This window comes from Microtus pennsylvanicus, chromosome 3, assembly GCF_037038515.1.
Source record: "Microtus pennsylvanicus isolate mMicPen1 chromosome 3, mMicPen1.hap1, whole genome shotgun sequence".
In the NCBI taxonomy this organism is placed as follows: Eukaryota; Metazoa; Chordata; class Mammalia; order Rodentia; family Cricetidae; genus Microtus; species Microtus pennsylvanicus.
Genome location: NC_134581.1, coordinates 65,185,437 through 65,209,684, shown reverse-complemented (window position 1 = coordinate 65,209,684; position 24,248 = coordinate 65,185,437). Strand labels below are relative to the sequence as shown.

General features: G+C 39.7%; 1 protein-coding gene across 2 annotated transcripts in view; it reads right to left on the bottom strand.

Annotated features, from left to right (window-relative positions):
- The window catches only part of Scaper (S-phase cyclin A associated protein in the ER), a 329,952-nt gene extending 305,704 nt beyond the window's left edge, over positions 1-24,248 (bottom strand). Inside the window, exons 1-5 of one of the 2 annotated variants that reach the window (XM_075965840.1) lie at positions 24,106-24,248; positions 12,869-12,932; positions 8,030-8,147; positions 6,725-6,795; positions 3,627-3,821 (exon numbers count right to left, since the gene is read on the bottom strand). In XM_075965840.1, the coding sequence (XP_075821955.1) occupies positions 3,627-3,821; positions 6,725-6,795; positions 8,030-8,147; positions 12,869-12,874 (390 nt within the window). In that variant the 5' untranslated portion in view covers positions 12,875-12,932; positions 24,106-24,248. The remainder of the gene's footprint in view (positions 1-3,626; positions 3,822-6,724; positions 6,796-8,029; positions 8,148-12,868; positions 12,933-24,105) is intronic. The other variant, XM_075965839.1, reaches the window with a different exon arrangement.

The following is a 24,248-nucleotide window of genomic DNA, read 5'->3' as shown; positions in this document are numbered from 1 at the left end:
AGCCTGATATTAAGGAGGCGTTTTCTGAACTAAGGCTGCTACCTCCTTCTTGATGACTCTAGTTTGTGTCAAAATGAGAAAAAAAAAATAGCCAGCACAAAAGACTATCATCATTCAAGTGTGTAGGAATATTTTGTTTGTGTTTTAACAAATAAAGCTTGCCTGAAGATCAGAGTGCAGAGCTAAGCCCCTAGAGACCAGGTAGTGGAGGCACACACCTTTAATTTCAGCAATAGGGAGACAGAGGCAGAGGGATCTCTGTGAGTTCAAGGCCACAGTGGACTACATGAAATTCATCCAATCCAAAAGAGAAACAGAGCTCACACAAAGGTGATCCTAGCACTTGGGATCACACACTTTAATCCCAGCACTAGGGAGGAGGAGACAGAAGTGATATGGTTGGGTACAGAGAGGAATATAAGGTGGGAGGAGATAGGCACTCACTGTAGTCTGAGTTTTGGTGTAGACAGATGCAGTCTGCAGATGCAGTCTGAGAAGAGGATCATCCATTCAGTCTGAGAATTTGGGAGAGGTAAAAGGTCTCTCTAGTTACTGACTGCACTACTTCTCTGAATCTTCAGCTTTTATCCCCAAACATCTGATAACAAAAGTGCTCCCAGGACAGGATATGGTCAGGTTCTTTTCTCTGACTCAATTTGAAGTCAGTGGCCTCAACCTCATCACTGCACACACAGATCATGGTACCGCACAGGTACCATATGTGATCTCCGGGCAGTGTGCAAGTTCACACTGGATCCCTCTGCTCAAATCTGTCAGAATTCTTTACACATTCACTTAGCCAAATGGTCAGAAGCATACTGCCAAAGCGTCCCTCAAGTGGGAATGGGCTGCTACAGTAAGTTGGTTACACCATAAATTCTCTAAGACACAGGTAACACCAAATCTAAAAGCAACCCCCCCCCAAGGTATGACAAATTTATGTCAAGTTCCCCACACTCCAGATTCAAATCGGAAACATGGAAAGGAAACAAACGTGTTCTCAGCATTCTTTCCCTTAAAATTCCTTAATAGATTCCGGACACATCATAGTCAAGGCAAATATCCATCCAGAGAAGATTTTATCCTTCCCCTCTTTGTGTGTTTAGACCCTCAAATGTCCTAACAAAATTCTCTTAATCTACTCCTCAGACTTTACTGTGAACAAAGAAGGGGGCTGGCCACCATTATACTAACTGCACAAATGCCAAAAGACAACATCTCTTCAGCCCATCTTTTAGCCCTCGTTGTAAAGAATCAAGAGAAATGGAGGGATAAGGTTGGAGTGTGGTATTCCAAGAATGTCAGTGCCTAGAAAATCATGTAGTAACATGGCTGAAACTAGAGTAAGTATACCTTCCAACAGGAAAAAAAAATCAGGTCAACAATCCTGAGTAAAATAAAAATACGTTTCACTACTATGCTGCATTTCTCATGAGATTACATAATACAGGTGTTATCAACTGCTATTAAATATGGACACCAAACTGAGCTGTGATTACTCAGTCAAGGAACAAAACTCACCAATGGAACATCTGGTGCTTTAACAAAACACAGGTTAAATCACCTGAAAAATAAGAGGATGCTACTAGCGATTTCTCTGTAGTTAGGAGCACTGGCTGTTTGTCCAGAGAACAGGGATTCAATTCCCAGTACCCACATGGCAGCTTACAAGTGTCTCAGACACCAGTCCCTGGGGATCAGATGTCCTTTCTCTGGGCTCTGCCACCAGGCACCAGGCACCAACATACGTGTAGGCAAAACATCCATAAACATAAAAATAAATAAAAACTAAAACATCAGGGAAATCTCTGAGTTTTGTGTCTCACAAATATACTAACCAAATGCAAAATTAAAGCATAGAGCTTTGATAATGATAAAAGAGGAAAAATACTAAAAGGAATAAAGATTGTAATAGAGCATGTACTTGGACTGTGATCAAATTGTGTCTATTTACATTATTTAGAAGTTCTAGTAGGCAGAAGAGTGGAGGAGAAAATGAGCATAACTTGAAGCTAGCATGAGTCATCAAGCATCATCTCATAGCACAATCATCACTCTAATTTTCTCAAACCCTTTCTCACTCTTTCTTTAATGAGCATTAGTATTTTGCCTTCATGTATGTCAGTGTGAATGTGTCAGGTCTACTGGAACTGGAGTTACAGACAGTTGTGAGCTGCCATGTGGGTGCTGGGAAACAAACCCTGGTCCTCTAGGAAAAAGCAGTCAGTGCTCATAACCGCTGAGCCATCTCTCCAGCCCATGCCATCTACCTTTCACTCTTAACCTATAATTTACATTAAAAAATCTTTATAATTATTAAACTTGCATACACCTTTGGATAAACGAGTGTCAGAACCAGAAATAAAAGACAGTTTCTTACACCAGTGAGTGTTCCTCAAACACAGCAACACTAGAGGGAGATGACGATGCACAAGAGCTGTGGCTGCAACTGGGAGCTGTCTTTAGCCGGGGGCAGGGAGGTACATAAGACCCCAAGATCAGAGTCTCCAAGGGCCCCCCAAATGTAAGCCCCCTTGCCACCCTAACCTCCCGTAGTGGCATTTCATTTGTAATTTAATAAATAAAGCTTGTCTGAGGATCAGAAAAGCAAAACAGCCCCACTGGTCAGCCTTACAGACCAGGCAGTGGTGACACACACCTATAATCCCAGTAGTTTGCCATAGAAACTGGGTGGTAGTGGTGCATGCCTTTAATCCCAGCACTAGAAAGGAATATAAAATGGGAGGAGACAGCTCTCAGACAGTCTCAATTCTGAAGATTCCCAGTAGCAGGACTGCCATTTCGGACTGACATAAAGGTAAGAGCCAGTGGCTGGATGTTTTCTTTTTCTGACCTTCGGGTTGAACCCCAATATCTGTCTCTGGGTTTTTATTAATCATGCTACAGTTAGCAATCAATCTCTTTTCTCTAACCAGAATGAATTAGAAGCATGCTAATTATCTCAGCAGGAAGGAAGCAATTTCCAACTAAAGCATGAAACATGAAACAACAAACAAACAAAAAATGGAAATCTCACCATAATCACTTACAGTAGTCAGATATGCAGATATGACTTTTCTGGGGGGTGGGAGTTGAGACAGCTCTGTGAAACAGCCTAGCTGCCCTGAACCTAGCTCTGTAGATCAGACTAGCCTCAAACTCACAGAGATCCTCCTGCCGCTGCCTCTTGCCTCCCCAGTGGTGGGATAAAAGGTGTGCACCAATAACACCCAGCCTCAGATACTACTTTCAAATTCCTATTTGTGTGTTTTCTTGAGAAGGCACACATTTGTATGTGTGTGTGTGTGTACATGTGTGTGCATGCGCAAACACACACATAACATTTAATTCCTTCCCTAAAACTATGAAATACGACAGCTTTCCACTATATCGCTCACAGAATACTTAACAAACAAAAAGTTCAAGATTTAAAAACTTACAAATCAATAAAGCCTCTAGCATGTGTTAACCAATCTTTGTGTAAAAGTCAAAGAACAATTCTCATTACAGGTAATGAAGTAAAAAGTATACAATTAAAACCCAAAAAAAAATGAGGTTAGCAAGTCAGAAGTAGGAAAAGTTTGAAAGCATCTGACTTTAGATGAAGGATGCAAAGCACGCCTTACCTTACATTCCACCACACTCTGATCCGATTCACAAGTCACATAGATCTCATCTACTGCCCGGCGAAGATTATCAAAAAGAAACGCCCAGTATCGAGCTCTTAGGTCAATTTTCCGTGGGTGCCTTGCCTTTGTGGGACTTTTATCAAAATGCTTCTCTCCACTTGTGGACGTTATTTTACAGTCTACGGCAGTACTCTGGTGAAATAAACAAAACATTTTAAAAGGTAAGAAAAAGGCTTCTAGGAATTAGGGTTTTGTTTTTTTTTTATAAAGCACACCTTTCAACATAAATATTTGAGACTTCTTTTCAGTTTATGTCACACTTGAGCTCATCAAATAAATTTCGACCCTAAACCAGAGGCAGATTTTTCCAGTAAAATCCCAGCATGAGGGGGAAGGAAGTCCCAAAGCCTCACTCTTAGCTGAGAGGAAGAGCCCAGTGCATGCACCCTATGTACACATGCCACAGTGCACGTGTGGGGGCAGAGGACTGTTTGTGGGAGTCAGTTTTCTCTACTCCTCATGTGAGCACCCAAGACCAAAGTCAAATCATCAAATTAGCAAGCACTTTTACCCAGAGTCATCCTGCCAACCCAGCTGATCTCACTTTTAAAGGACACTATTCATGGAATAACTAACCCATTCTCGTGGTACTGGCATGATACTTTCTGGCAGCTGAGACAGAAAGAAGGTTCTCACCAGACTGGGCCCAAGACCTTGGATTTCTCAGCCTCCAGAAGCAGAACTATATTCCAGATAATTAGCTATTGCTTTTAAATTACCCATTGTGTGGAAGTTTTTCACAGCAGCACAAGACAAACTAAAACAATGATTAAACTTAGTTTTTGTGTATCTAAAACTGATTCGATTTCACTTCTATAATGGAATAATTATTTGACTAAGAACAGAACTTAAGCTCAAATGTTTTCTGGGTTCACTGGCCTTAGAACTCTTAGATACTGCTCCTTTGTCTTTTTGTGGTTACAGAGACTGCTAATAACCTGTAATCCTAGGTGGTGGTCCTTTTTGGTAAGCTTAAAGACTTTCCTTTGCCCTGCTATTCTGAAGACTGTAAAATAGAGCTAAGTTAAAAGCTATTTTCATTTATGCTGCTTAGCTCCAGTTTATGTTCTAAAGCCCCAGAGAACTCAGCAACTGAAAAAACTTTCAGCGTACCATTTATTTCCTACTTTTGGAAGCCTTCGAAGACGTGAACTAGAAATTCCACCCCAGATTCTTTCACATCTTCCATGTCTTCAGCCTCTCATCATCTAAATCCTCCTCAGAGCACCCTCCAGTTTGCGGGTTCTTTCACTAATCTCTTTCCAAGCTGCCATTTACTCTATCGATTGCAGTTTTTCAAATTTTGACTGATAATCTATAAGTATTTAAAATTACTAGTTCACTTCTTTATTTTAAAATTTACCAAATTTCCTGTACAGCTATTCTTTCTCTTGAGGAACCTAAACTCATTTATTTGAAAGTTCGCCTTAGAATAGCATCTTACTGTTCGTGTCCTAAGGAAGAAATTCTCCTTTGGATAAAGTACTGACTGTGTTTCATGGCATTTTCTTCATATGCTTTGATATTTTATTTACTTGATTTGAGTTTTGTGTCTTTCACTTCCTTACTTTGTTTACCTTTAGATAACATCAATCTGGCACCATATAATTTTATTTCCTGGGTCTTCTACTGGAGCCTACACTTTCCCACAAGGAGTATGACAGACTGAGTCTTTAGTTAGAAGGTTACTCCAGAGAGCAGTCTCCACTGCCTTCAGACATCCGCTATCAGTCTTTTCACCCTTTGACAGGGTGTGTCTCTTTCATTCTAAGATTACACAGTCGTGAACAGGACTAAGTTTTCAAATCAGAACCTGAATTTGTTTTCCACTGCAAAAGGCACCCAGGCTTCTTATCCCATTGGAACTCATCTTCTAGATGCTTTGACCATTCAGTTTGTGTCCCCCAACTCCACTTACTTCTAAATAGAAAGTTTGGTTTTCTATCTGTAGATACTTATACTGTTTTTAAAATATCTCTTATTCATATCTAAAAAGAAATTTTGTCATTGATGCGTCTGTAAGGTGCACTGTTTGTGAACTCAAATGATAGCATGATCCAAACTCTGCTTTCTTCATATAAAGTTTTGGGCTAACTTAATATATCTAATAATATTAAGTTAAAATAACAAATATGAAAAGAAAAAAATGAAAAGTTCACTATAATTATCCTGAACATTTTTTTAAGAAGGGGAAGGTCTGGATTCTATATAGCTCTACTGAATCTATTTGGAAACTTTTAAAGTCACTAAATTGTGACTTCTACAAATGAAAAGTAGCATTGCTTTGAAAAATATCATAAATTCCCACATATGGAGCAGGTGGTAGAAAGGTGAAGGCTATAAACCGAAAGCTGGCAGTTTAGGCAGAAACACTGCTGGTTGCCATTCGCTGGGACGTTATATAGCTCTCTGAGCATCTCTCTCTCTTCAGATAGGAATTTCACATTCTTGTGGTTCTGTTGGAGACTGCACTCCAATGTGCAGGTATTCAATCCTAGAACACACAGGTGGAGGCCATAGGAGGAGCATGGGTGTCTGCTTCTACTACTCTCTGCTTTATTCCTTTCAAGGCAAGGTATCTCAGTAAACTGAAAGATTGCTACTTTGGCTAGGGAAGCTAACTAGCCACTCTGTGAATTACTGGGATCCACCTGTATCTGACCTTCAAAACCAGAGTAACAGGTACATACTGCCATATCTGGCTTTTTTAAATATGGATGATGAAGATTCGAATACAGGTCCTCATGCTTGCATAGTCAATGGCTAATATTCTCTGTTCATAACTTCACTTTGTTAAGTAAAGAAAATAAGGGTTACTATGAAAACAACAAAAAAGTATATATTTATAAAGTACTTAGGGTTAGGTAAATATTGAATACAGAATCTACACTTTTAAATTTAAAAAAGTTACAATAAATTTTTGTGTAAGTAAAATATAGACAATATGCAAATCATTAAATATAAATATATAATGGATAATATACTCAGGAAATGAATTACAACAGATTAGTTAAAAAAAGGTATATATGCTATACCTGTTTAGTGGTTTTATGAGTGCCTTGAATTGTCCTCTTAGATTTTCCACCAGTTTGACATTTGGGTTTTCCTTCAAGGCATGAAAAAGGAAATAGACACATAAACAAAAAGAGATAACGTACAAACTATAGGTGATACATAATATACAAGTAAACAACACAATACATTCAGGCATCTCTAGTACCTAATTTCCATCCAGAAACACAGAAGAGTACAGTTTTATTCATCAATGAATATATGAATGGCTGATGAGGTTTTCTTGTTTTGTTGATTTTTAAATCTACATTCTTAATTCCCAGAGACTGCTTTATTCAATGGCTTTCTCAGAAAGGAATATTCGTCGCTGGATTTTTTTTTTTAACCAAGACTTTAAACATAAGCATTCTACAACGAAGCCTAAGTGTGTTCTTAGTTAGCTTGAAACAACCTATCATGTAAAATTGTTCTCAAAGAAAGAAAAAAGGACACACAGAGGAAACAGGAGCAAAAAGAATCTCCCATTAGTCAAATCTACAGCAATCTGAACATCAAGAGAGAGAAATATATTGTACACCATTAAATAAGAAGTTATGAATCTACACAAATTAAAATTTGTAAGCATATAAATATTTTAAGGGAGGGAAAGGGGAGGCTGGGAGGAGGTGGAAATTTGTTTTTTTTTTTTCTTTATTCTTCTTTTATCAATAAAAATAAATAAATAAATAAATAAAAATAAAAGAGAAAAGCTATTCTTTATATTAGATGACTAATTGACAAACATAGAAATTATGAAGTTAGTAAATCAGCATTTCACCTACCAGAATAGCTTAATTGCATTATTATTATTATTTGTGTTTTTTGAGACAGAGTTTCTCTGTGTAACAGCCCTGGCTGTCCTGGAACTAATTCTTGTAGGTTACGCTGGCCTCAAACTCACAGAGATCTGCCTATCTCTGCTTCCCGAGTACTGGGAAAAATAAAGTGCACTATCACCACCCGGCTAATTTCATCATTTTTAAAACAGCAAACAAATAATAATACTTTTAAAGTTACACTTCTTAAAATGGATTTTACCTACTATGCCAGATTGCTTCATTGTTCTAGTTATGCGCATTCACTTTAAATCTTCTCACCCTCCAGAACTAAATATACCTTTATACATTTTGCTTTGTTTCATTTTGTTTACAGAAGGCTTTGTTACACTGCCAAGGCTAGCCTTGAGTTCTGAAGCTCACATAATGTCTTCCACACCACTGAGACTTACAGCACACCCGTCTGTCCTCCCAACTTACATCAAAGGGAAAGCTAACTCTTAAAACACATACCATCATCATCCTTGCTTTCCAGTGGAACACTCCAAGCAATCAGGTTTCTTGCTGTACGGCCCTCCTCAGCAACAATCCTCCTCACTTTGTCATGACTGTTGGAGCGCTGGAAGGAAGCCTAGACACATTGAAACAGCACTATTTTATGAGACTGTTAGGTGTCAATCACCACTTGGCGTATATTTAACAGATTCTTTACTCTCCACACTTATTCAGAGAGCAAATACTTAGAAACTGATTTGAGTGTCTTGGGAGATGCTCAGGGGTTAAAGTACTTGTTGTGTAAGCATGAGAGAACAAGTTCAGGTCTCCAAGATCCACCTTGTGATGTGGAACACAGCTGTAAACCCAGTAAGGACGGGCAGAGTCAGGCCAGCTGGTTTAGCCAACATACAAGTTCCAGGTGCAGTGAGAGACTCTGTCTCAAAAGATAAGATTGGGCAACAGATGGCTCAGTCCTAAAGGCTCCTGCCAACAAGTCTGAAGACCTGAGTACAATCCCCAGTACCCACACAGTAAAAGAACAGAATCCACTCCCATGAGTTGTTCTCTGACCTTCTCTGACCTCCATACATGAACACTGTGGCACTTGCATGCACACACGTAGCAAATAAATATATAATGAACTAAAAATAAAAGGGGGAAAGATTTACGGATTAATGTAAAAAGTGCTTACTGACATCAAGTAAAGGCAGCAACAGGTTTTAAAACAGATCATATCTTACTTTTAAGCTCATGGAAAGAATCCTATAAAGAGAAATTTTTGGTTACTGAGAAAAAAGGGACAAATATTTTAGCTAAACCTACAAATCATTAGGACCTCAGGTCTGACCACCAGAACCCCAGTAAAAAAGAACTGGGCATGACAACATGCACCAGAATCTCAGCAAAGGAAGCAGAAGCAGAAAGATACCAAGAGCTCCTGGCCAGTAGGTGAGCTCAAGATACAGTGAGAAACACTATCTCAAAAAACAAGGTAGAAAGCAAAAGCATGACATCCAATGTTGACTTCTAGTCTTCACACACAGACACATGTACCCCCAACACATGCATAAACATGCATATTCCCAGACGTGCACCATAATAACAATGAGGAGAGAGACGGAGGGAGCCATCCACTGTCAACTTTTGGCATCCACATCATGTACACACAAACCAATCTGAGGTTTGGAATGTGTCTCATCTGACACCTAGTCTGTCTTAAGGTTTAAAACCATAAAATAAAATTTAAATCACTTCCAAAACAAATATAACCAAAAGCTTGAACCACTACAGCAAGCAGCAGAACCACCGCCACTCTGTACCTAAACCAGCCCCATATCAGTCAAAATAACAATGAAAAAAATAGCAAATGAGAGACTAGATCAAAGACTAAAATTAGAGAAAAGATATAAACAACAACAACAAAACACTTTTTGAGTTAAAGAAAAACAAGATTTTTTAAAAGTTCATAGAAAATTTGTTATATGGGGGAAAGAGAATGAAGATGCCTGCTAAATCTATGAGTAACAAAAAGTAAAGTTTCAGTACACAAATGAATGAACTAATTACTACTAAAAAAATCCAAACTACTAGAAAAAATGATCCCACCTATCAGAATACTCTGATCAGAGACGAATTCATGTCTTCTCTCCAGAACTTATAGCCTTCTACTTAATGTCTATGTTTCCATCCTTCACTCTTTAGGCCTTGTCCTGAAATTCCCAGAAACATCCACCTAACTAATTAAAGCTTCCGCAGGGACCTGTGTTATACTATGGTCTCTAGATTCTCAAAATTCTCTAATCTCTTCTCTATTTTCCCTCTGCTTCCCAATGATGGCGAAAACCTCCTCCATTTGTCTGAACTTCCTGCTATCCCTCAGATTACACAACCATAGCTTTAAACAAAAGCACCACAACTGATTCCAGGCCAAATGACCAAGTTTAAATAGACGCCTTACTTTCAGCTCCCTCAGAGAATTTCTCTATTCCCCTGTAGAAAATCTTACAGGTATACACATCATCACATAAAATTCCTTACTCTGTGTCCTGTCTAATCAAGTCCTCATAAATGAGCTTCCAAGAACCAAAGCAGATGAGCTCGGTCCCAAGACTGCAGTAATACTAAACCTGAAACTTCAGATTGAATGCCCCTTTCTCCGTGAGTATCACCATCACCAACTCAGTTCTGTTGTACTTAATACAGAAAGAAGGAAAGAAAAAGCCACCAGCTTGAGGATTGTTTTTATTCTTTGTTGAGATATATATATATTGGTTTTTAAGAAAGGGTTTCTCTGTGTAACAGTTTTTGGTTGTCCTAGAACTTGCTTTGTAGACCACATTGGCCTCGAACTCACAGAGTTCTGCCTGTCTCTGCTTCCTGGGTGCTAGGAGTAAAGGCATGTGCCACCACCACGAAGTTTCTGCATTCTAATATTTAACATGTAAAAATACTAATACTCCTCTTGTTACTGTCTGGAACAGTTTTTATATTATATTACTGATGCTTTCTGTAACATCCTGAATTTGTTCCTTTCAGAAAAATTCAAAATCTGATCATTTTTCACAACTTAATTCTTGTAAACGTGTCAGGAACATAATGCTTTTGCTCATTTTAGTATAAGCACCAGGGAATCCATGAATATTAGATATGTAATCACTTTATAGATGTTTATTTCAACAGCACTCTTACTTGGGCACTTCTCTTACAGATCTCAATAGATTTTTTAACTTGAAGTCATAGTGTGCCACCTAGTGCTACATAAAGATTTTACACAGGCTTGTTCAAATAAAGTTTCAAATAAAAGCAATAAACACCAGCATTAAGTTATATTCAAATCTTGCCCAATACACTCTAAGAAATAAAATACTCAGAATGTTCACCACACTCTACATACTTTTAAGACTTGTCCCTATCCCCAGATCTCCCTAAGGAGGGACTTGGGTCAAGACTACATTCCCTCTTCCTAAGTCCAAGACTACATTCCCTCTTCCTAAGTCCAAGACTACATTCCCTCTTCCTAAGTCCAAGACTACATTCCCTCTTCCTAAGTCCAAGACTACATTCCCTCTTCCTAAGTCCAAGACTACATTCCCTCTTCCTAAGTCCAAGACTACATTCCCTCTTCCTAAGTCCAAGACTACATTCCCTCTTCCTAAGTCCAAGACTACATTCCCTCTTCCTAAGTCCAAGACTACATTCCCTCTTCCTAAGTCCAAGACTACATTCCCTCTTCCTAAGTCCAAGACTACATTCCCTCTTCCTAAGTCCAAGACTACATTCCCTCTTCCTAAGTCCAAGACTACATTCCCTCTTCCTAAGTCCAAGACTACATTCCCTCTTCCTAAGTCCAAGACTACATTCCCTCTTCCTAAGTCCAAGACTACATTCCCTCTTCCTAAGTCCAAGACTACATTCCCTCTTCCTAAGCGCTCCTTTGAGTAGTGTCAGGTATACAGAAGTGCCTGGAAACACTAAGTTGTAGAAGTGTGAGGAATGAGAGCATGTTTGCTTCCGTTCTTAGTTCCCCTACATCAGTGCCCTAGGATTAAGGCAGCCTAGGAAGTCAGCTTGGATTTACTCGTAACAAGAGAAGCTAGTTCTCAGCTGTTTTCCTAACCCACACTTCACAAGCATCAGACGGAGGCAGGAGCAGCGCCTAAAACAACGACTGAGACTGAGGTTTAAAGATGAAAAGTAGATGGCAGCAAGTGGGAAAAAGAGAAGCAAGCAACAAACAAGTGAAAACCTAAAGTTAGTTTTTTAAGCCAGCTTGATCACAGTGGGTACAGGCACTTGCTGCCAAGACCAAGTGCTGTGGGATAATTCTCCTGTAAGCTATAAATATGTATTCCTATCATTGGTCAATAAAGAAGCCATTTTGGCCTATAGCAAGGCAGAGTATACCTAGGCAAAAAATTCAGGCAGAGATACAGAGAGAAGAGGGTAGAGTCAGAGGGAGATACCACCAAGACACTAAACGAGCAGGACATCCTGAAAAATGAAATTACAAGCCATGAGCCTCGGGGTAAAATATACAGTAATAGAAATGGGTTAATTTAAGATAAAATAGCTAGTTAGTAATAAGCCTGAGTTATAGGTGTGGTAATATTTTGTTTATGCTATAACAAAAAAAACTTGCCTGAATATCAGAGTGCAGAGCTAAATCACTAGTTAGCCATAGGGACCAGGCTGGTGGTGGCACACAACTTTAATCCCAGCACTCAGACACAGTGGCAGAGGGATCTCTGTGAGTTCAAGGCCACCCTGGGCTATACAAGATCTGTCTAAAAGAGAAGCAGAGCTCACAAAAATGTCATCCCAGCACTTAAGATCACATTCTTTAATCCCAGCAAGAGGGAGGTGGAGGCAAGAATGATATGGATGGATAGAGTGAAAAATATAGACAGAAGGAGACAGGAGCTCAGGACAGTCTGAGGATTTGCAGAGACAGATGCAGTTTGAGGATTCATAGGACCTTAGACCAAAGGTCTATAAATCCTTTGGTCTAAGGATTTAGAGGTAAGAACTACTGGCTGGCTGCTCTGCTTGTCTGCTCTTTCAGCATTAACCAATATCTGATTCTGGGTTTTTATTATTAAGACCAATTAGAATTCATGCTACAATAGTTTTAATTAATATTAAACCTGAGTGATTATTTAGAAGGGGCTTCAGAGCTGGGTGGGAAAGAAAAACCTCCGTTTACACCCGATGACCGAATTTGATCCCAGGGACACATAGGGTGGAAGAAAACAATCAACTCCTGAAACCTGTTCTCTGATCTTCCCAGGCACACACTATGGCACATGTAACACTGATAAACAAACAAAGAAATACAATTAAAATAGATGTACTTACCATCATTTTTTAATTCTCTTCCCTGGCAAGATCACTTAACACATAATCCCATGGGTTATGATTCCTGCAATTAAAATATATATGTATAAGTGTATGTGTGTATATATATATATATTTCCTTACTCATAGCATTATCATAAAATCATATGTAATCATTAAAAGTTAAAATCTCACCCTCCATGTTCCTCATTACAGTAAATATAAAAAGTGAATAAAACTACATTTTATTGTCTGTTAGGATACACAGTATACAGTAAGCTTTAAAAACTCCACCCTGAAGAGTACCTTAATACTCCAAAATGAAAAAGAAACAACACTAATTACAGGACTATCATAGTATATCCTAATCCAGAGGCACTAAACTTCTTTTCAGTATATATCTTTACACAAAACACACCCCATACATTTTATATGCTTGACTTAAAAGTATATTTTAATTTTATTTAATATTTAAGGGTCTGCATGTAATGTAATCCACATGTACCTAGTATATGTGCCTGTCAAGGCAGGAAAGGGCATCAGAGCCCCAGGAACTGGAATTGTAGAGGATTATGAGCCACCCTGTGGGTACTAGGAGCCAGACTTGGGTCCTGTGCAAGAGCAACAAGTGTTTTTAATTGCTGAGTCATCTTTCTAGTCCCATATTTCCTATCTTGATCCAATTCATAATGTTTAACTAAAAAAAAAAACTTCCATGAACATTTATCCCTATTGTGAGAAATCCACTCTTGCCTTCTCCATTTCATTTGTAATAATATTATCTAACTTATCTCATTAATAATCTCCAACTTAACACAGAAAATAATGTGTAACCTCTCCTTAAGAATTTCCATAAAACGGAGGCTGGAAAGTGGCTCAATGGTGATAGGAACTTGTTGCTCTTGCAGAGGACTCAGGTTCAGGTCCTAGCACCCACCCACACGGTAGCTTTCAACCATCCATAATTTCAGATCCAAGACTCTAACTCCCTCTTCTGACTTCCGTGGACACCAGACACATACATGGTATACATATGTGCAAGAAAATTCATTAACATAAAATAAAAACATATCTTTAAGAAAAGAACTTCCATAAACTAAAATTTTATCAGAACATTTTAATCACCTTTTATGTAAGTATCCTCACAGAACGGACCTTACCTTTCAGGATACCTACTTAATGTAATCAAATTTTCACTCAAAAGAAACACAAAGCAGAGTATGTGTGTGTGTGTGTGTGTGTGTGTTGTCTGTGTGTGTGTGTGTGTATGTGTCTGTGTGTATGTAACTAACTCTGTAACAAGAACCACTGAATAAAAGTAGCAGATGAAATCAAACATTCTAATTCTAAGAACCAAGTCCTATAGCTTTCATCAATTGAATATGCTCTTTTAATACACTTTCAGGCGGGGGTGTGGCCCAATGGTAGAGTTTTTGCCTCGTATACTTGTGGGCCTGGACTCAGTTGCCTGCACTGTAAGAATATAATTTTAAAGCAGCATCTCAAGTGCAAGAATATGCACACACAGACAGCCCCCCAAAATAACTACAAATGCTCATAATAGCATTATTAAGCTATAATCAAAATGGCATAATACCCATTGGCTAAAGATTAAACACAATTTGATATAACCAAACAATATAAGATTATTTGGCCATAAAAAGTATTAAATTCTCATATTTAAACACAGGTGAACTCTGAAAACATTATACATTATAAAAAAGTTATAAAAGATCACATTTTGTATGATTTCATTTATATAAACTGTCCAGAATAATTAATAATAATTAATTATAAATAATGGAGTCAAAATGTAGAGAAATCGAGGAGAAAATGGAGGTAACCACAAATGAGAACAGGCTATTACGGTGGGTACAGACATGCAGCTCTGTGAACACATAGATGAATTTTAAGGAGGTGAATGACATTGTACATGATGTAGGCATGGGTAAACCACTGTATTCTTCATGTGCATTGCCCATGCTCACAAACTTCCAACACCACCCCACGTCGCTCAAGTGAAAGTCAGTCTTCACAGTCAGCTATCTCACCCCAAATTTTTCCCATCCTTCACTGTTCCTTGCCAGTATGCATTCCAATCCAGCCACACTGGCCTCTATGTTTCTTAAGACTTGGGCCTCAGAGATTTGTACTTGGGGTCCCTTCTCTGTCTCGGCCAATGTGACTTTCGCAATGACCCCTATGTAAAACTGCAACCCTCCCAAACAAGCAAGGGCTGTGGATGCTCATCACCATCAGATTAGCCTACAAGAAATGAAAGGGTGCTAACCACATGAAGAGTATATCACCACAGTGATGGTATGAAATAACTTTTAACTCTAACAAGAAAGTTAAAATGCAAACATTGAAAAGAAATGAAGCTGAGTGAATGGCACATGTAATTCAGGATTCTCAGGAGACTGAGAAAGGAGGACCAGTTGGGGCCAGAAGTACAGAACCAGTCTTGATGACAGAGCAAACTTTGTCTCAAAACACTAAATAAAAAACTATTAATTTCAACAATTTATAAAGATACATAATACATGAAAGTTGTAATCTAGGATATCATTAACATAGACTGTTAATGCAATTTTATGTGTGTGTTTATTGTTTTTGCTTGGAAGGTGTTTTGATTTTTTTTGTTTTTTGTTTTGTTTGCTTGGGTTTTTTTGTTTTGTTTTGTTTTTGTTTGTTCTTCTTTCTGGTGAGAAGGGAATTGAGAAACAGTCTCTCTATGTAACCCTTGCAGACTTGGAACCTACTACATAGAGCAATCTGGCCAAGAACTCACAGCAATCCATACCTTCTTCTGCCTCTCAACATCTGGAACTAAAGGCATGCTTTTGTTTTCTTGACAGGTTTTTGCTATTTTACCATGGCTAATCTCTAATACATAATCCTCCTTCCTCTGCTTCCTGAGTGCTGAGATTATAGGTGTAAACCAGTTGAAGCTAATGTTTTAGCATCTTAGAACAGACTATAACTGCAGGATGCTTTATGTACGCCTATGATAACCACAGAGAAAAACCTATAGTAAATACACAGTGAGTAAAGATTTAAAAAAAATCAAAGCATCATTATTTAAAAATAAAATCACAAAGAAAATATCAGGAGAGAAACTGACAGTGAAAGAAGTATAAATCAGAACCCATCTATTGTGGTAAAGGCTTTTCTATCTACCACTACTATAAATGGATTACATCCCCCAATCTAAAGGAAAGAGTAGCTAAACAAATTTGTAAAAAAATGATCAAACAGCATACAGTCAATAAGCAACTTTATCCTTCAGGAAGAAAATAAGCTGAAAGTGGGAGGGTTGTAAAAGATTATTCCATGTAAATGATATCCCAAAGAAAACAGAGGTATTTTGCCAAACAGAACAGATTTTTAGTCAAAAATTGCCAAAAAACGTCATCATATGATAAGGAAAAGTCAATTCCTCAGAAAATATAACAATTATAACTATATCCCAAACTCAGAGTAACGAAAAAGATAGGACAAATTTTAACAGGAATGAAGAAAAAAGTATAGTGATCTAATATTAAGGACTTTAATACCGCACATTAAAAAAAATAGCACATTTTCTTATTCATTGGAGAGGTGCATGCATGCCACAGCAATTCTACCCTCCCACCATGTAGGTCTCAGAGATCAGCATCTTGCCTTTTGACCCATCTTACCAGCCTAATAACCCACTTTAGAGAAAGGACAGATCTGGGCACAAAACCATTAAGGAAAAGTTAACATGAATAATACTACAGATCAAATGAACCTAACCTATTTAGAATATCACATTCAGCAGCAGAGTATATACTATTTATAATCACAAATGGAACATTTTCTAGGATTGATTATATGCTATGCCACAAAACAAATAGTATGACCACATATGGTATTACACTATTATAAAAATCATTAATGAGAAGAAAACTTAAAAATTCAAATATATGGAAACCGAACAACACATTCCTCAACAACCTAAAGGTTAAGGAAGAAATCAAAGGAGAAACAATAAAACACCTTGGGACAAATTAAAATGGAAATATAAATAGCAAAGCATGTGTCAGAACACAGTCCAAGAATGGAGTTGTGTGAGGAGAATTACAACTGCTTATGAGAAAACTCCAAGAATACAAAGCAGGAGTCTTGGGACCTCAGTTTCTTCAAAAACACAGAATTGGTCTTGGAATATGTTTTCATGCCCCTCCCAGGTATAGCAGATAGGAGTGAATTTACTTCAGAATATTCATTACAGCTGTTATTTGTTTATATGCTTCTATGGAAAAACATGTTTTTGCCATGTGCAACTTGCCCATCACGTGTGGCTCGTCCCTGTGACTATACACTCTCATCATGTGACTCCTTTTAGCCCACGGATATAAACCCTCTGATATACTGATTAAGAACCACTGCTCTAGCCAGATCGGTATAGATTTGTGTCAAGTCGGAAAAAAAAAAAAACCAACCAGGGAGGATTCTATATATAAATTCTCAAGAGTCCACCAAAAAACTGCTTGATCTAATTAAGAAATGTTTCGTGGGGGGGGGGGGTGGCACTGAGCTGAACAGAGAATTCTCAACAGAAGAAGTTCAAACAGCCAAAAGACACTTAAGGTCATGCTCAACTTCCTTAGCGATCAGGGAAATGCAAATCAAGACAACTTTAAGATACCATCTTATACCTGTCAGAATGGCTAAAATAAAAAACACCAAGGATAGCCTTTGCTGGAGAGGTTGTAGAGAAAGGGGTACACTCACCCATTGCTGGTGGGAATGCAAACTTGTGCAACCACTCTGGAAAGCAGTGTGGCGGTTTCTCAGGAAATTCGGGATCAACCTACCCCTGGACCCAGCAATACCACTCTTGGAATATACCCAAGAGAGGCCTTATCATACAACAAAAGTATATGTTCAACTATGTTCATAGCAGCATTGTGTGTAATAGCCAGAACCTGGAAACAACCTAGATGCCCTTCAATGGAAGAATGGATGAAGAAAGTATGGAATATATACATATTAGAGTATTACTCAGCAGTAAAAAACAAGGACTTCTTGAATTTTGCATACAAATGGATGGAAATAGAAAACACTATCCTGAGGGAGGTAAGCCAGACCCAAAAAGAGAAACATGGGATGTACTCACTCATATTTTGTTTCTAGCCATAAATAAAGGACATTGAGCTTATAATTCACGTTCCTAGAGAAGCTAAATAAGAAGGTGAATCCAAAGACAAACATATAGGCATCCTCCTGAATATTAACCTTCATCAGGCGATGAAAGGAGACAGAGACAGAGACCCACATTGGAGCACCGGACAGAAATCTCAAGGTCCAAATCAGGAGCAGAAGGAGAGGGAGCACGAGCAAGGAACTCAGGACCGCGAGGGGTGCACCCACACACTGAGACAATGAGGATGTTCTATCGGGAACTCACCAAGGCCAGCTGGCATGGGATAAAACCGGACTAGCTGAACATAGCGGACAATGAGGACTACTGAGAACTCAAGAACAATCGCAGTGGGTTTTTGATCTTACTGCACCTACTGGCTTTGAGGGAGCCTAGGCAGTTTGGATGCTCACCTTACTAGACCTGGATAGAGTTGGGCGGTCCTTGGGCTTCCCACAGGTCAGGGAACCCTGATTGCTCTTCGAGCTGATGAGGGAGGGGGACTTGGTCGGGGGAGGGGAAGGAAATGGGAGGCGGTGGCGGGGAGGAGGCAGAAATCTTTAAATAAATTAATTAATTAAAAAAAAAAAGAAACGTTTCAGGGGCCTGGAGCCATCAGGTAAGGACAGTGTACTGCTCTTACAGAGGACCCAGATTCAGCTCCCAGAACCCACATGGTGTTCACAGTACCCTGTAAGTCCAGTTCTAGGGTCTCTGACACCTCCTTCTGGCCTCTGCAGTCACACACATGATACACATACATACACACAGGAAAACACTTATACACATAAAAAATAAATCTTTTTAAAGTTTTAGGATACAAACTCTAGATAGCCACTGATTCATCCAAAATTTGAGGAAAGTGTACTATAAAGTATAAAGAATTATTGAAATCGATCAAATCACTGGCTCTACTATAGGACATTAAGAAGTCATGCAAGGTAGCTACAAACATCAACTCCCAGCAGTTGGAAGCACATATCAATGCACAAAATCATGCGAGTCAGAGTCCCAGCGTCAAAATAAGAGGGGCTCATGAAGTCCCACCCCTGTCTGAGGAGCCATCTGGCAAATGGTGGCTACGAGGAAAGGAAAGACAGTTTTCTTCAGAGATGTGGGCCCTGAAAGGCTACCCGTGCTCAGTAGTGTTCCCCGTCCAGTACATGGAACCGCCCATATGTACAAACAGGCAACACTAAATGGACTCCATGGGTATCTTTAAAAAGAGAGCACATGTAGTGGGGAGGAAGAAGAACGGGAAGAATTGGAGTGGGACGAATGAAGGTGGATTTAATTAAAACACAACTTATGCATATATGAATATATAATAGAAACATGTTAAAAGAAGTCCTTTAACTTCTGTAGCACTGTTCTCATCTATAAAAATGAAGGCTAAATATTTATGACCTCCCCCCAAAAATAATTTTCACACAAAAATTTATAAACAAATGTTCGAAGTAGTTTTATACATAATAGCTCCAACTTGGAAACAATTCAAATATCCATCAACAGAAAAATAATCAAATTGCAGTATATCCATGTAACAGAGTGCTACTCACCAACAGAAAGGAATGAACTAATTACAAATATAACAGAGGAATACCACATATTATACCCACAGAAAGAAAGGACAAGAGAATATCCAATGGCGGTTTATGTCAAGCTACATAATAGGCAAAATTAGTCTTTAAAAAAAGAGGAGGAAGTTGAATTGGTTGGAGGGATTCAGAAGGAGCAGAAGGAACTTCCAGGAAAGATAGATATATTCTGCAAATGGGCTAGACAGATGGTTCATTATTTAGTCTTCCAGAGGACCCAGGTTCAATACCCCACACCAGTGTGGAGATTTAGAACCATCTATAACTCCAGTTCTAAGAGACCCAGTGCCCTCTTCTGGACTGGGCAGGCAATGCAGGAATGTGGTGCATAGATAAACATACAAGCAAAACCCCCATACAAGAAGCTCTCAGGAGAACTAGGGGAGATACATATATTCTGAAATAAACTCAGATAGTAGGGAAGAATATACACTGAGGGAGCAACTTCTGATTTCGCTATTTACTCTAATCACAGTTATGCAACTTTAGATATGTTATTATTTATTCCCTGTGCTAGCGAGGAACTTTCCACCAGATGACACATAGATGTCCAAATAATTTCTGAAATACTACATAAAACCCAGTGCATGATAAATGCTTTCATCTTTCTCCCACTTCTCTCACATTTCCTGACCCTGGGGTCAGTATCAATGACTGAAGACCGCTCCCCTACTGGAATCACTGGAGTAGGCACTCAAAAGACTGCAGGAAAGAAGAAGGCAGCACTGCAGGGCTCACTGGTTCAGCACAAACACCTGCTTTCCATCACTCCAAAACCAGTCTATGAAGCTGTGCACTCTACGAGGCTTCCCAATAAAGAGAGCTTTAGAGAACACACACTTTGCAAGCAGACACAAAAATCCTATGACCATATAAACTAAGCTGTACAGATGAGAGAAGAATGTGGTACCCATTGGAAAACAGAGCAGACATCCAAAGGACACAGTGAGAAGAATGTGATCTCTAAAGTCAGACTCACACGTACTCCAAGGCTGCCTTATACATACTGCACAACCTTTACAAAAGGTACCTAACTGCTTTAGCTTAAGAGTTCTCCGTTGACAATGGAGTAAAACTATCTACCCCATAGGGTTATTTTCAAAAGCAAAGAAATTTTATGTGAAGAACCTGACGTCCCAGAACCACCAAAACCTGATAACCATACAATATATAGATTGTGAGTGCATGCTCATCAATGGTTTCCTGATTTTCTGAATTATAACTCTACCACAATTACAAACACCAAAGTGTTAAATTATTAAAAGTGCTAATTACTAAATTTAAATACACTTTTAACTTACAGAATAAAAATAATGGCTCAAAACAAAATCATAATCTCTTATATCCTGCCAGACCCTGATTTATTCCAAATCTTACCACCATGCCTCAGGCACTACTGTTAAATTTGGTACTAAGTAGATTATCATCTCTACCGCCAAACTGAAAGCAGTCGTGGTGTTAAGACAGGAGTTTTCTGAATAAGAGGACAGCCTAGGCTACATAGCAAAACCTTTTCTCAAAAGAAAAATTTAAATTTTCTTTCTTCTGGGAAAATTCAAGATAGTTCTTTGACCAAAAAGAAAGATACTGCAATATGTGCACTAATGAACATGAGTAGGTGGTGTGTGCTACCCAAAAGAAATCTCAACACAGCAAAGGATTTCTGGGAAGCAATCCCTTTAATGATATAAATTTTAAAAAGTAATTCAAAGAGTGCACAAAAGTGGAACACATCTCAAATTAAAATAGTAGCACTATGTAGGTTAAAGGGTCATGTCCTCATTTCTGCAAAAGATATTCGATGACTAACAAGTACAAGAAAAGATGTTCAAATCACTAGTCATAAGGGAAACAAATCAAAACCACAATGAAGCATCACTTCAGATATCTACACTCAAAAGACAGGACTAGAGTGGCAGAGGAAACGGAGAAACTGGCACCTTCCTCACACACTGCAGGGGGAATGTAAACTGGTACAGCTAACCTAGTACAGCATCCGGCAGTTCCTCATGTCTGCTGTGTGAAGAGGCCAAAGGAGGTGTTGGATCCCCCAGGGCTGGTGATGAACCATCTGTGATTGCTGGGAACTGAACCTCATTCAGTTATTCTAAAAGAGCAACTGGTGCTCTTGAGCCTCTGAGCCATTTCTCCAGCCACAGCCATTTGTAATCTTTATGTCTACAGTTTCAAAACCAACAGTTCCACGGTATTGATATTGTACCATAGGAGAAGACTGTTGTATCACTTAGAACATAACAGCATACACTGTGTGTACAAGTATGCATGTGTGGGGAAGCACGAATGTGTGGATGCGGTAGGTTAAAATCACATGTTTCTTCAGCCACTCTCTACCTTATTATTTATGTGTTGGGGAAGGGATAATAGGTGTGTGTGCATATGTGTGTAAACACAAAGAACAAAGGTTGACATGGAAGACAACGTGTCCTCCTTACACTGTACACTTTTTTTCTTTTTTCTTTCTTTTTTTTTTTCTTGTGACAAGATCTCTCATGAATCTGGAGTACCCTATTTAACCAGTCTGCCTGGTCATCAAGCTCCTGGGATCGAGCGACCTGTCTCTGCCACAACCACCATCACCCAGAAGTGGGGTTAAAGATTTACTGACTGCTACATGTGGCTTTTATATAGGTGGTGGGATCTAAACCACAGTCAAGCCCTTTACCCACTGAGACAGTTTCCCAGCCCCTCCACCTTTTGGCAGGGTAGTGGGGGACAGGGCCTCTCACTGAATTAGGCCAAAGTAAAAGGACAGGGGACCCCCAGGGAGCCTTCTGTCTCCTACCTCCCAGCACTGGGATTTCAGGAATGCACCCAGGTGTCTGATGTTTACATGGGGACTGGGAATCTGAACTCAGGTCCTCATGCTTACACTGCAAGCATTTTACCTACTGAGCAATCTCCCTTGCCCCAACACCATCTATTTCTAGAGATTGAAGGATATTTACATGTAATTCCCAAAGGATTTCTGTGTCTCCTTTAAAACTGGATTAGGTTGTGGGGGTTGGGGAAGCAGGAAGACAACAAGAGAACATCTGAACTCTGTCACCTTATCACTAAATCACTCACAAAGGCACTAATAAAGTCTATCATCAAGTCAATCTTTCAGTGATTTCTTAAGGTCTAGGAAGCACAAAGGAAAAACATTTTAAAAATCTGTATAAAACCTTGGGAACCCAATAACCGAAATTATTTGTAAAACATTTATATGGCAACCCCGGTTATGACATAAAAACATCAGGTGTTTAATCACAGTCATATGTTGACAATGTTTGTGTCTACTCAAAATTCATACTGGAATCCTAACTTCCAAAGTGACAGCAATAGGTAAATACTTTGGGAAGTAATTAAGACTCACAGTTTTCATATATGGGACTGATATCCTTGAAAAAGATGTTAAAGGAAGACCCCTGTCCCTCCTCATGTGGGGGTACAGACGGTGTCATCTACAATATGAAAGCACACCATCACCAAACAGAATAAGCTAGTACTTTCTTCTTGAATTCCCAGCCATAACTGTGAGAAAACAATCCTTGTTGTTCATACACTTCTTAGTTTAAGGTATTTTGTTATAGCAGCCCAACAGACTAATGCGGAGAATTTTACAAAGGCAGCTCAAAGGATCGGGGAAAGAGGAAAAACGGGGCATTTGCTGCAGGCTTGCTATGCAGTTCTTTACAGAAACAATCATTTCCTGTTAGTAACAATTTTATAAGGTGGACGGTATCAAAATGAGGGGATCTCAGACCAAAGGGCCCTCTTTAGAGGGATGGATCCTCCTGGACAGCGGCTGGAGCTGCTTGAGAAGCAATTTTCTGATTGCTTTGTAACAAGTTCAAAGCTCTGCAGTCAACTGCTGACTCTAACCTGTTTCCTTGAGCAGGACAGGACTGCAAACCTGAGCTGAGTGGAGGCACTAATAAACTAAGGGGGCAGGGGCATTGAGGCAGGAGGCGACCCAGGTGTGAGGCCTTCGTTTTGCACCTGAGGCCCCAACATTAAACATTTGGAAATTGAGAAGAAAATAATAATTCTTCCCCTTCCTGCTTCCATGAGAAAGGTTCATGGAAAGAGGGGCAAACCCCTGAAGGAAAAGATGCAGAAGCGATCAACTGTCAAATGCAGGCAAGAAAGCTCCTGAGGACCCCGCAGTCCGGACATTCCAGAAGCCTCGACTGTCCCCTAGAGACGGCATCCTGTCCCGGACCCAGCCCCGGCACCGGCCGGGATGGAGCCCACAGTCCCACAACCCTCACAGCCCAGCGGGGCTGCGGGCCAGCTCCACCCTCCCCACCCCGGCCCGGCCTCCTTAGTGGACCCCGTGTCTCCCCTCCCCCGTCACACGTCCAGGTGCCTAAGGAGGTGGAAGGGTGTTCCGCCGCCATCTTGTCCCTTAGCCCCACAACACAGGTTGCCCGTGCCCCTTCTAGGGTCCGTCCGGGTCGAAGCGACGCGCGCCCCTCGCGGACACTTACCCCGTCCGCCCTGCGCACTTCGGGGCGGCTCCCAGCGTCCCGGCGGGAAAGGGGCGGGGTGGGGCGGGGCGGCAGCCGAGGACCGGGCGGGGCAGATGGCCGGCGGACCACGTGACGCCAGCCGAAGTTTAGCCCCGCCCTCT